The sequence below is a fragment of the Ruditapes philippinarum genome, unplaced genomic scaffold (assembly GCF_026571515.1).
Source record: "Ruditapes philippinarum isolate M1 unplaced genomic scaffold, ASM2657151v2 ctg7041_1_1_1_1, whole genome shotgun sequence".
Classification (NCBI taxonomy): Eukaryota; Metazoa; Mollusca; class Bivalvia; order Venerida; family Veneridae; genus Ruditapes; species Ruditapes philippinarum.
Window position 1 is genome coordinate 14,005 of NW_026858727.1, and position 12,929 is coordinate 26,933.

At 32.8% G+C, this 12,929-nt stretch overlaps 2 protein-coding genes across 2 annotated transcripts; one reads left to right on the forward strand and one right to left on the reverse strand.

The window, feature by feature from the left end:
* Nucleotides 1-443: 443 nt before the first annotated feature.
* LOC132754068 (doublesex- and mab-3-related transcription factor A2-like) lies at nucleotides 444-6,348 on the reverse strand. Its single transcript, XM_060744655.1, has 3 exons — nucleotides 6,111-6,348; nucleotides 2,010-2,265; nucleotides 444-1,744 (listed from the first exon to the last, which is right to left on the reverse strand). Exons 1-3 carry the CDS (start codon nucleotides 6,285-6,287, stop codon nucleotides 1,155-1,157), a joined length of 1,023 nt encoding a protein of 340 aa, XP_060600638.1. The 5' UTR covers nucleotides 6,288-6,348; the 3' UTR covers nucleotides 444-1,154.
* Nucleotides 6,349-8,881: 2,533 nt separating this feature from the next.
* On the forward strand, nucleotides 8,882-10,528 carry LOC132754067 (uncharacterized). The gene is made up of 3 exons (XM_060744654.1): nucleotides 8,882-9,065; nucleotides 9,406-9,545; nucleotides 10,508-10,528. Exons 1-3 carry the CDS (start codon nucleotides 8,909-8,911, stop codon nucleotides 10,526-10,528), a joined length of 318 nt encoding a protein of 105 aa, XP_060600637.1. The 5' UTR covers nucleotides 8,882-8,908.
* Nucleotides 10,529-12,929: the final 2,401 nt, after the last annotated feature.

Here is a 12,929-nt window from a genome sequence, read left to right on the forward strand (position 1 = left end):
AAGATACCGGGTACAGATCTTTTGGAACAACGTTAATTAGTTTTTTCGACTAGCACTATTGAAGAGCGCAAAAATATAGATTTAAAAGGTTTAAATTTTTCTGTCATTGCAATGAAAGACGCATTAATTATGCCTCGGAAATGAATACATTTTTACTTCTTTAGAAATGGCAAACGAATTTTTTGTAACTTTTAAATATAGTGGTTAAAGAGCTGGTTACCTGAATAAGCGCTAAATGTGAAATAATTTTTCATAAAAGTAGCGAAATGTACACAAAAACACTATAACTGTACTCTAATTGCCAAAAAAGCAACATAAGCATAAGAAAAAGAATGTTGATGTAATCGACTAATGAATAAATTGGAAATCCGAAAAAAGAAAGTTTTTGAGTAACGAAATTAAAAGCATCTCTTTGGAATATGTTTTTTTGGTTGACAATCTGATGTTTAAGAAATACACCACAGATGCACGGTCACGCTTTATTATCTAATGTCCTAGCGTTAAATCTTTTGCTGAAATTATTTTCTGACATCCTCAGAAAAACTTATACATTTTGTATATAAATCTTAAATCACAATATTAAAATGCAAGTCTTATACAGTCTGAATGCAACGGGTCAAATTATACAATATACTATGTACACGCAAGTAATGTAATTTGAATATGTACATGTATTTCTTCACCAAATCCAAGTATCATAATTATGTCAATCAACACTTCTATTGCTGTTGTTTTCAAAATGAAAAAAGGTCAAACACTGAGGAAAGTATCATTTCCTTTAAGAATACACGAAAATTGTAACAGTAACTGTTCCCATAACAATTGCAAGCTAGCATTTTTTTCAGACATTAAATCTTATTGGGGCATATGCCCAACGTCCACAAAGTTGCATTGGCTGTTTTCCCGACGTATATACTTATCTATAATAATATTTACTGTCTGTCGAAATGAATAGCAATTTTTAGTAAGTTATACAGTATAGAATAAATTCAGCTTCGCAAAAAAGAAAAACAAAACAGGGATCCCCCTGAAATGTTGACCAAATCATTTATCTTCCTCTAGAGAAATTCCTTTAATGTCACGTATGGTCTTTTTTGATTACAAAGTATTACTGAGTAGGCCTACTATTTAGAATTCACATGCATTGTATTTTACTACCCGGAGATTGAATCGTGTTTGACGTTTGTTTCCCTTGCACTTGTAATACGTTTATTTCTGTCCTCTGAATGAGTTCCTGGGATTTCAAGCATCGAGTATGGTAAACTGTTGAAAACTGTTGTCATCGGAAACCGGAAGTTGTCGGCTGCTGTACAGTTTGGAAATGCCCGAAGTCTTCCGATCATAGCGTTGCTGCCATAGATATTTGAATGTAGGGCGTTACCAAAGAAACCAGGTCTTAACATCATAGATGAAGAAACCATTGAAACCGAATTACGCGAATCGTTTAAATTTTTCGACAGAATAAAATCAATTGTCATGGAAATATCATTATCATTGATACTCAAAATATTTTTCACATTTGTGGCAGACAACATTGGAAACAGTTTACTAATGATTTCGTATTTCTTATCCGATTGTGAATGTGCGTCTTGGGTGTCCAACTTTTGGTCCTGGTGAAATTGTCGGCTGCTTCTGTGTGATGAAGCCATCGTGCTGATCGTATCTGATTTAGCAGAAGAAATTTGCGAAGTGCTCTCTACTTCTCCATATTCTGCATTCCCCTTACATTGCTTCACAGGTTTAGCTGAAAAAGAATATTACAAATACTGAATAAAACACAATACTCAAATGCAATCAAGCAACAAGTGTTATTTTGCTTCTTGCGGAGACCATCTTAACTTCAATTGGTGATCTCAAAAAGATGGTTTGTTTATTTATTGTTTTGTTGTTATTTTTCGTGAATTTAAATGTTCAATGGTAATCTTAATTAGTATTAAAATATTGTAGAAAAAGGCCCATTAAGATTGTGAACTGCAGCTTTCGTATTTTTGGGAAAAAAGAACACTTACAATTGTTATGAGAATCTTGTCCATCATTCCTTCTTTTACTGATTTTATTATTAGACACGGGTGGTTTCATGTTATCAGAATTTATGCGTAGAAGTCCGCCGGGTCCATACAGCATACCCAAGTCGCTAGCTTCGTTTTCTTCCTGTGCCTGCTGACGACGGAGAGCGACTTGTGCCGCCATTACGCGCTGACGTTCGGCTATCAGAGTACATTTCGCGCAAAGACAATCCCTCCACTGGCAGTATCGCTTATGTCCCTGTAGAAAAAATATAAAAAGGACATTAGTGAATATTTCTTAGAAACATGATGAACTTGAAAACAGTAATGAACCTCAAACGGCAAAATGAGACCTTTTTGAAGTTTATACCTTTGAAAATCTTTGAGTTAGAAGACAAAATAATAAGTAAAAATAATGGTCATAACTTCGCAAATAATAATTTCAGGATTATCTGCCATTTTACAATTTTAGAAATGTCGTATCAATTTTATGTATTTGTAAATAAGATTTGCCACGAGCTTTGAATGTTGGATATAGGAGCCTGGAACATACGCTTTGCTTTGTTGTCTCAAAGCTCTGTTGCATTGCGAAGTCGATTTGTATTAATTCGTATTACACTTTGTTTCTCATTTTCATGGAACTTAAACAGAATAGAAAAACAGTTTTATGCATACAATCACAATTATCACATGTTGTACAATAATTCAAACATAGTAAATATAGGTAGGTCATGGTTTAAACATTAATACAAGCCCATAAATTCATTTATAAATTAAACAATGTTCAATACTAGTATTGCTGTGTTTTTTCTCTTTTTTTTCTGAAAAATGTTGTCTTAATGCACTTAAAATTATAATCATGTAATATCTTTTGACTTTTTATAGTGTGCACTAAAACCAGTTATTTATTGAACACGCTATCTTTAAATTTATACTTTTAATAGAAATACAACACCGCTATATACATTTATAACATACCCGTGACGTTTTTTGCGACTCGGTAAAAATGGTATTGCACGACCATGCATATATTTTGACGTGACGTCATTTGCGTTATACAAGCAAAGCGTTAAGCCGCTCTAAATGTTAGCGTTATATACGAAAGGCGCGTCAATGAAAAAAGGTTCTTTTTCACTTCAATTGGTCTTTATTTTCAGTCTGTTATAAAAAGAATATTAAATTCGTGTAAGTTCTTTACTGAATTTAATGAACTCGTTGTATGAAATAATATTAAGCCCGCCAGAGGCTCGCATAATACATTTGTATGCACCTCGTTCGATAAATTCAGTTTTAAACTTACACTCATTCAATATTCTCTATATAATGAAATGCATGCATAACTTTGCAGTTGGAGTGATTAAGGATGTGAGAATTCACATAGTAAGTACATGTATTTTAAATCACAGCCGGTCCGTGTGGTATATAATAGCCTATTCTACAGCCGCCAATTCATTTTTGATGAATTATCTTTCTCGCAAGAAAATTATAGCTACATTAAATGTTTAAAATGTCGCATATTTAAATTTAATCCAGGCGAGAATCAGAATATACTCTCGCGAGTCTGTTTCAGACTATCACGAGGAGTAACCTTAAATCTCGCATGCCCTTTTCGGATAACGTGCATGCCTACGGAAAAAATAGCCAAAGTTCTCCGTGCAAGACATGAAACCCTTTAAAGATTTATATATCAAAATATGATTTACCTATTTTTATCGATATTAAAATTTGCAATTGAACTGTTACATTATATCAAAAGTTTTCTGTCAATATTAGGCATTTGGTAGACTTTCAGCTTATTTATTTATTCATTTATTTATCTATTTATTATGTAACATAATTTGCATTATCAAAAGTCCTGAAGTGAGACAATTTCATGTCCATGTTTTTTATTTTTGTCTACAAAAGAAAAAGTTACTTTTTTTCTAAATAATAATACACCCGTACTTGCCTGAAAATGAATGTTTAGGGGAATCGGGACTGAAATAATCTTTTGGTCAAAAACGTACGTCAAAAACCGCTTTCAGGTTTAGTACGCATGAATGGTTTATATAGTTTTATTTTTTGTAATAATATATACTACAACGATGAGTTTTTTTCAATAAATACAAGAATTATTTTCATAAAGTGGTATGAAAAGAAATATTTCATGAGTTGCGGTAGCCACGAGTGAAATATGATAATTTTCATACCACAGGATGAAATAAAATGCTGTATTCATAGAAAAAAGCTTGATTTTTCTGTTTATTATATACATATTTCTCTTTTTTAATATTACAATTTGAAAGACTTGCCCTTAAATTTTGATTATCAGCTGATATAGGAGAAAGTAGTCCGGCAGACATCAGTGAAAATACGGACAATATGTTCCGTTGCAGTGAAAAATAAATTTTTATGTTAAAAATACGGAAAATGAAAATACGCCTTTTTTCATCAATATTTCTCAAAATGTCATTTATAAGTATATGATAAATGAATTTATGTGCTTGTATGTATAACAAACTAAACTTCCCTTATTTTCATTCCGAGTTTATTTTTTACAAAACAACGAGAGATCGCTCGTTTTCGGACAGATTTAATACAGACAATTTTAGGTGTGGATCGAACTTTTGAATCCCATCCCATCTGACTACACATTTCATTTTTCTCCCTAAATTACCAAATGCAAAAAGGTAATACAGAAATATACTCAGAATAAGATTAAAAATCGATTCCTTGTGTGCAATTCTAGCTTAGCCCGATTTGAATTTAATATTATTATTATTATTATTATTATTATTATTATTATTATTATTATTATTATTATTATTATCATCATCATCATTATTATTGTTATTATTATTATTATTGGGATAATTTTGAAAAATAAAAAATGTCCACGAAAAGTCCGATTTTTTTAAATGTTTCGTAGGGTAAGAATTTGATTAAGGATTTACAAAAAATAGCAGATAATTTTGTTTACGTATAGTCGGTTGAGAAGGGGTCAGAGTCAAATTGTGTTCGTTTGTATACCTTTCTTCAACTCAAATAGTGTCATTAGGAATCGTTTATTATTGGAATGGTTAACAGATTATTAAAATAAATCTTTTTATTCCCATAAATTTGAAATAATGTCGACATTATTAAAATATTCATCCCGTTCATTTACAATGAAATCGTTTTTTAAAGGAACTCCACTGAGGATTTTTAGGAAATATCTTTTTCAAGATTTAAGTATCACTCGATGTAGATCTAGATAAATAACTTTTGTGTAAATTTTCAAATCATTCGCTCACCTCGTTCTTCTAGAATTATCACGTTTATCTTGCAAAATGATCTCGCCCCTCCCGGAAAAGAAGTCGGGCTTAGAATCGCACAAGGAATCGATTTTCAATTTAATTCCGAGTATATTTTTCATTGTTTTTTGCATATTGTAAGTTTAAAGTGCTCCGATCGATCTTTGTCTGACTTTCACAATTTTAATATTTGACACGCTTTTGGGCCTAAGTCGAGCTCCTTTAAAGAGTAAAAGTACATTTGAGCCGCGTCACGACAAAACCAACATAGTGGGTTTGCGACCAGCATGGATCCAGACCAGCCTGCGCATCCGCGCAGTCTGATTAGGATCCATGCTGTTCATACTAGCAAAGAACTTGTACGAACGAATGGATTTCATATATCTATAAAAAAAAGGGGGAAATCATCTTGGTAAATTGACATTTTAGTTTTAACCAAAATATTACAATTTTAGATAACCTATCCTTCTTCAAATTAATTTAAAGTTTAAAACACCAAATTGGGCTGACTTTAATAGCGATTGCCTAGTGGTTAATGTGTTTGACTCTCAATCGAGGAAGCATGGGTTCAATCCCTACTCGGTTAACTATCATGTTTCTTCATATGACACCAGTACTGGTTAGTTCCAGGAAGCGAACTCGAATGTGATTAATGCAAGTTGCAATAACTTGTTTCTCAATCGAGCTAAAATAAACATGTTTAAACTAAACTAAACTTCAATATAATAGTTATAGTATCTGGAATGGGTTTTTTGCTTATATGCTACTAAACAAGATCTACATAATAATTATAATTTTATTTTAAAAAATAAATGTTTACCTGTGACCTTACCTTCAGAGCTGATACGACACCATGATTCCTACATCTGGCACATTTTGGAGTTCTTGGAAATCTTTCCGCCTTCCTTGTTTCATTTATAGAGACATTTTCCGTACGGTCGACTGTTTCAAAACTATCCTGCGCATGCCGAATTCCAGAAGATAAAACTTTATCCATTCCAAACTGCATGTTTGCCTTCGAATTTTTTTTCCCAATTTTTTTACAAGATTGGCAGTAAAAATTTTATGTGTGGAATATTTGGTAAAGAAAGAGGATATATTCTTTGGCAAGCGCTTTGGAATGCTCTGAAAAGAAACAAGATACATTTAAAGTAACACAATATAATTATGTTCATGAAGGGGAGGGACTTGACCATGCCAGCTTATCACAGATTCTTTGCAATTCACGAAGCACCGCCTCCTAGAAACATAAATTAATACATCAATGTTCCGATATATTAAGCTCAAATAAGGAAATGGCAACTGTAGAGGAAAAGAAATGAACATCGCCGATAACAACAAGAGTAAAGTTATCATTTCATTTTAAGTCGATCCTTCAGCTTATTTGCGTAGACTGGTTTCTCTTTGATATCCAGTATTTATAATTTGGAAAGGAGGTCGTGCTGGGATTTCTTATTGAAATATGTTTTGTTTGCTTCCCTACAGATACATTGTTTCCACCCCATGTTGCTTTATATTAGCCGCTAATATAGATACAATTCATTATGATATTATATATATTTTTTTCTTTCCTGTAAAGTCAAAAAGGTGAAAGCATAATTAATAATTCTTTTGTTCTTTTGTACACGTATTAAAGGCTATAATAATGTCTTATTGAAACAAAGCGGGGTATAATCAGGTTTGTTTCTTAGTTTTCTATATTTATATTTTACCGTTATGTGTTTCAAATTGCTTACTGTGTCAAACATGTTTAATATCCTTTTTTAATAACGTCTTATTATTTTGTTTACACACCCCTTCTGTCAACTGAGCCGTTGTGAAAATGATGCTCTTATGATTCCAAAAATGGTGCAATTGTTAAGAAATCAATGCTTTTCAAACAATTTTTCAGATCGACAACAAAATTTAAGTTTCATAAATCAAAACCTCATACATATTTCCTCAAATATCTTATTAAAATACTTTATAAAAACATCTTTTCTTTGAAAAAGTTGGACGCATACAAGTGTCTTTGAAATAATTATATCAAAAAGTCAACATTGTCAAGTGAAGAAATACATGAAATAACAACCAAACTTTGAATAATTTCTGTGATAGTAAAATGTGATTAACATCGGTTAATCAATTACAATTGTCAGAAACCTCCGATATTGTGACAAGTCTCGTCCTCGCTCTTGTTATATTACTTTTAATTTCTCCATAGTTGCCCCATCATATTCACCGAAGCAGACGACATTGCTGGAAATGATTGCCAGCAGACGACGGAGCGTTAATGTTACAAGGAACGCTAAGGAAACTTCGAGGAATAACCAAATGACTCGGAAAAAGAAATGACTGTTATTGGCAACAGATATTGGTTAGCTATAGAGCGTGGCTTAAAAACTGATCGCTTGGAAATTATTTCAATCGTGTGCAGAAATTTGTCTTCGATAGGTTCACTTGAACACTCATCGGTGCATTTAATCTTATTAATTGAAGCAATTTGAAGTGCACATCAGTTTTACAATAGGAAAAAAAAGATTGTTCCCCATTATTTTTTAAATCGTGCACGATGTTCGGACTTTTTGGAAGCTGATATTGTTCTAAAAATGTTTTTTATTTATTCTAGTATTTTCAGGATTTTTTTTTATTCATTTAAATTTCAAGGTACATTATGCCTCAGAAGCGAATTTATTTTCTTACTTAGAAATGGCAAACATGGTTTTTGCAACATTGAATTGTAGTTTTAGAGCATGTTAGATACTTAAAACCTTAAGAAATTACCCTTTAATATGAAATTAATTGAGCCGCGTCACGACAAAACCAACATAATGGGTTTGCGAGCAGCATGGATCCAGACCAGCCTGCGCATCCGTGCAGTCTGATCAGGATCCATGCTGCTCGCTTTCTAACAAGTAAAGAAACTGATAGCGAACAGCATGGATCCTGACCAGACTGCGCGGATGCGCAGGCTGGTCTGGATCCATGCTGGTCGCAAACGCACTATGTTAGTTTTGTCATGACGCGGCTCAATAGTCATAAAAGACAAAGTAGTATTTTGACTTCTGTAACAATACTATATAACTATAACTGTAATAATTGCCAAAAGACAACAGAAGCAAATGATTGTCCAGGTAATGTCTTTACTCTTAACTTGGACGAGACTTGCTTGCGAATATTTGCTGTAAAAGTTTTAATCGACCTATTATGTCAAAATGTACAATTTACATGTAATAGGTTTTCCTTTTTAATTATACAACTAAATGAGTTTGTGTTGTTAATAAAGTAGTCTATTGATTCAAGCATGGTATCCGTAGTCTTTTAATTAGTTTTTTTTATAGCAGAATAGTGCCCGTATCTTATATAGTTATTTCTCCTTGTATATTGTATTTTACTCGTATATAGTGTGTTAGGTATTATGCAAGAATTGTAATTCTTAGTAATTTTCTTTAGATGAATAGCTGGATGACATTACACAATGCGCAAAACAAAAACAAATTAATATGACTTAATGACGTAATGACGTACTATTGACGTTGTTTCTATGACCGTAAAATGTTGTTTCATGTGATCGGTAAATATACGGCAACATTTCTGTTTTTGACACACATTAGCGATTTTGTGAGATAAAAAATAATAAAAAATATCAAAATGGGCAGTTGTCTTGTAAAGAGTAAAATTAAAAAGAACAGCGTTTCTCCTTCTTACTCGGAGGCGGAAATACGAAAGAGAAATTCAAGGAATTCACCAGGACGAAAGGCACCGGACCCGATCAACCCGGAGGATATGGTAAAACAGCTGCAAGAGGGTATGTCGTTTTTTGATTCAGTTCCTAATAAATATTAAAAAATGTAAGCATACTTATACTAGTGAATGATAATAACAATATTGTAGAACAAATAATAATGATAATTTGATATTAATTCTAGGATTTAGTTAAGTTATCATATTTACTTTGGACATAAAGAAAATTTTTCACGTTTCTATCATCATCATCATCATCATCATCATCAGCAGCAGCAGCAGCAGCAGCAGCAGCAGCAGCAGCAGCATTTTAATTGTCTATTTCGTCTTTCATTAGCGTCATTACATATAAAGAATGTTTGCTAATCATTCTAATTTATTCACTTCATTTTCTCTTTCTTAAGCTGAAATCGAAGAGTCAAAATTGACAAAGGGAGGTGTTTCATTTACTGTTGATTTCAACACGGGTGACCCAAGCAGGATGCCTTCAAGATTGGCTGACGGTTTGGATGAGGCGGTAACCCCAACCCAGAACGAAGAGGAGGTAGATATATTTCAAATTAAATTATATCTTAAAGTAACATATTTTTAATCGCTCATTGATACCCGATACTGTTGAGATTACTGGTTCAGATGTCCACAAAGAATTTGTCTGGATTACAATTTCATGTGTAGGTCTCTAAAAATTGGTTTGACATTATCGGTAAAACAACAAACGACTGATAACAAAAGTTGCATTGTTACTGACCCAACTTGTATGTGAAAAAATATATAGCCATCATAACCAGAATGAAAAAAAAATATTTGAATACCGTTCAATGCCAAGAATCACACCTATTTGTTGGCAGATGTGATACTTAAAATTAATACCTATATACACTTTTATACATTTAAAAAATGACTGTATGGTTTAATTTAACTTTTTAAAAAGTCTACATTTTATCAAAGATACATGAGTCACTAAAATCTTTAGATACCGATATCAAGTTAGTCTGCGTGACATAAGTCGAGTGATTGGCAAAAGTCGAATCATTGTACTAAGTCGAGTGATTGGCGAAAGTCAAGCCATTGACATAAGTCGACTGATTGGCAAAAATCAAGCTATTGATATAAAAATCAAGCTATTGATATAAGTCAAGTGAATGGCAAACATCGAACCATTGAGATAAGTCGAGTGATTGCCAAAAATCGAGCAATTGACATATGTCGAGTGATTGGCAAATGTCGAGCCACATAAGTCGAATGATTGACAAAGTCGAGCCATTGACATAAGTCGAGTGATTGACAAAGTCGAACAAATGACATAAGTCGAGTGATTGGCAAAAGTTGAGCCGATGACATAAATCGAGTGATTGGCAAAAGTCGAGTCATTGACTATGCTTTGTAAAGTCCTCTAGAAAAGAGGAATAATTCGACCGCTGTTATAGATAGCAATCTAATTAATTATTTTATGCTTAATTAAACATTTTCCTGCCCAGAAATCTTTATTTTCTGTTGTTTTTGTAGGTTCACTACACTTGCCGCTGAAAAAGAGTTGATGGCAAGAATTAATGCGGGATGATATTTTAAGAGAAAAGAGCGTGAAGGCACGTAGAGACGTACAGCTTTATGACGCAGCAAGACGCCGTGCTGCTTACAACACCTAAGTAGAGATAGATTGGTATGTAGTTCTAGAAGACGATCTTTACAAAGATATGAACTAGTATTTAAGTGTGACTTATGAATTTACAGACATTCTAGTTTGGTTTGATTGAAATGAAAGGCTAGCATCTTCCTGCTAAATAAAACCCCTGTTATGCTTGAAAACGTCTTAAATTTCCAGGTAAAGTAAAGAAACAATATATATTTTAATGCTAAATATTTGCATATCATTAACTGTATTTATCATGATGCTGCTACATAAGTAAAGTAGGAAAACAATTACGTAACGCACATTTTGAACGGATATTTATAATTATTTACATTTTTTATCCTTTTTGTTTTCAGAAATGTGACTTTGGAAGACACAGTGGCAACGTTTTGTATAAGGAAGAAACTGCACTCAATATATAGACATGTAGTGAAATTATGAGTTTTTGTTGATTTTTCTTTTTGTTATGTTGTTGTTGTTATTTTTATTGTTGTTTTTGTGTTTCTGTTATTTCTTAACAAATAAAAAGAACCATTCAATTCATATTGAAAACTGATATATATTTGTTATGTATTTTCCATTTTTATCTTTACCGTCAACATTTCAAAGCAAACGGAACATCTCGGCTATTATTAATAATAACCTCGGACTTAATACAGGGCTTTTCTATATGTAGAATATGCAGCTACATGTATATAATGATAAAGCGTGACGAGGTCTGGGCTTTTGAGCAATAGTTTTAAGAAATGATTAAAGGATTATTGTAACTACTGGACACTACTGAAAGTTTTCCCACTAGACATTCATGTCCAAGCCAGTGGACATGGGGATTAGTGGTATTTTTTGTTGTAGTTTACCCTCCGGATCACGGCAGTAAAATATAAATAGGTCTACAAGGAAGGGCATCCTTCAATGTAAGCTTCCCCAAACACAAGACCATTGGTAAGGGAATTAGCAGAACACCAATCAGGACATGACACACAGAAAATGGACTAGATGTCATTATAAATCATTTTTAAAAAAAAAGATATCATAGAAACCTGCAATGTAATTCAAGATGAAAATTAATGAAAAGAACTACAAAAGGATAAGGGTGGAATGGAAGGGGTCAGTAGGACGGTGGGTTGGGGGCCAAATTAATTCTAAAAAGAAATATGGTGAAAGGGATGATAGTTATCTTTGTATGTAACAATTAACAAGAAACACATCTGAGTAACAAAAAGGGACAATGTAAATAAAAACGAATCCCCGCCAAGCGAAATTCTAAATGTTGTTTTGGTTCCAAAAGGTGAATTAGTAAAACACATAAATGATCATGTAGATACAAATAAAAAGTAAACCAAAAGAGCTCATTGTCTCAAAGGAAGACCGAGCAGCAATGATTAATATCACCTACAAGAGCCCGACGAAGCAAGACAGAAGATGGAAATTAAAACAATTCAGTCCCGATGAGTTTTAGAACTGCCCAAAATAGTCTCCCACTTGGTCCGTCAGATGTAATAAAAAGAAGAAAGCGTAGTGTCCAAATTTAAAATGGTTAACACCAAGCATGCGGTATGTCTTAATAAGTTAGTTTAGTAGAGTCATATAACTTCTTTAATAAAACGTTTAATTATTTTAGTAAAGACAACAGAAAGTTTACCATGACCCAAGATCTTGTGCAGTTTGTAATTCGCATCGTTATAAAAATCAGGCTTGCTAATCCCTAGTCGCAGAAGAATTTTCAAATCGTCATTGAATTTTGATATTAAATCGAAATTACGATTATAAAATTTCGTAAAATATTTCCGAAGTTTATGCAGCGGTAGCCCTTTGTTAAAATCGTTTACTTGGATACCAGCCCTGGCTAATCTAATTAACTGAGATGCATTTACCCCGTAAAATGTTGCATGAGGTACATTTCCATCGAAATGTGGATAATTCGCTTTACCAAAATCAAAATCAACTCTCATAGATTTTCATGTAAATATTAGTGTTATTGGCTGAAATATGAAGACCCAAAAATGATGTGGTAAAATATCAAGAATTCGTTTCATTAAGTTTTAAGTTCCATAAGAAAGGTATTATACACCATTTGATGAAAGTAAATATTGTCCAAATGAAAAATATCAGCAATCGGGACGTGCTGTTAAATGATCCAATAAAATATTGTTGTGTATCTGGAAAGAGGCTCATCAAAAAGTTCCTTTCATAGCAATACAGTAACAAATCGGCGACCAGGGGTGCACATTTAGTACCCATAGGAAGGTCCATTACAATACAATTTGTACAGAAAATCTTTTGAAAATTACATGCGAG

Bases quoted from the DNA above. Each gene is read 5' to 3' on its own strand.
- LOC132754067 (XM_060744654.1), top strand. From the start codon at position 8,909: ATGGGCAGTTGTCTTGTAAAGAGTAAAATTAAAAAGAACAGCGTTTCT. The intron at 9,066-9,405 runs GTATGTCGTTTT...CTCTTTCTTAAG, and splicing joins GGTAAAACAGCTGCAAGAGG to CTGAAATCGAAGAGTCAAAA. The intron at 9,546-10,507 runs GTAGATATATTT...TTGTTTTTGTAG, and splicing joins CAACCCAGAACGAAGAGGAG to GTTCACTACACTTGCCGCTG.
- LOC132754068 (XM_060744655.1), bottom strand. From the start codon at position 6,287: ATGCAGTTTGGAATGGATAAAGTTTTATCTTCTGGAATTCGGCATGCG. The intron at 2,266-6,110 runs GTAAGGTCACAG...TTTTTTCTACAG, and splicing joins GTGTCGTATCAGCTCTGAAG to GGACATAAGCGATACTGCCA. The intron at 1,745-2,009 runs GTAAGTGTTCTT...ATTCTTTTTCAG, and splicing joins ACAAGATTCTCATAACAATT to CTAAACCTGTGAAGCAATGT.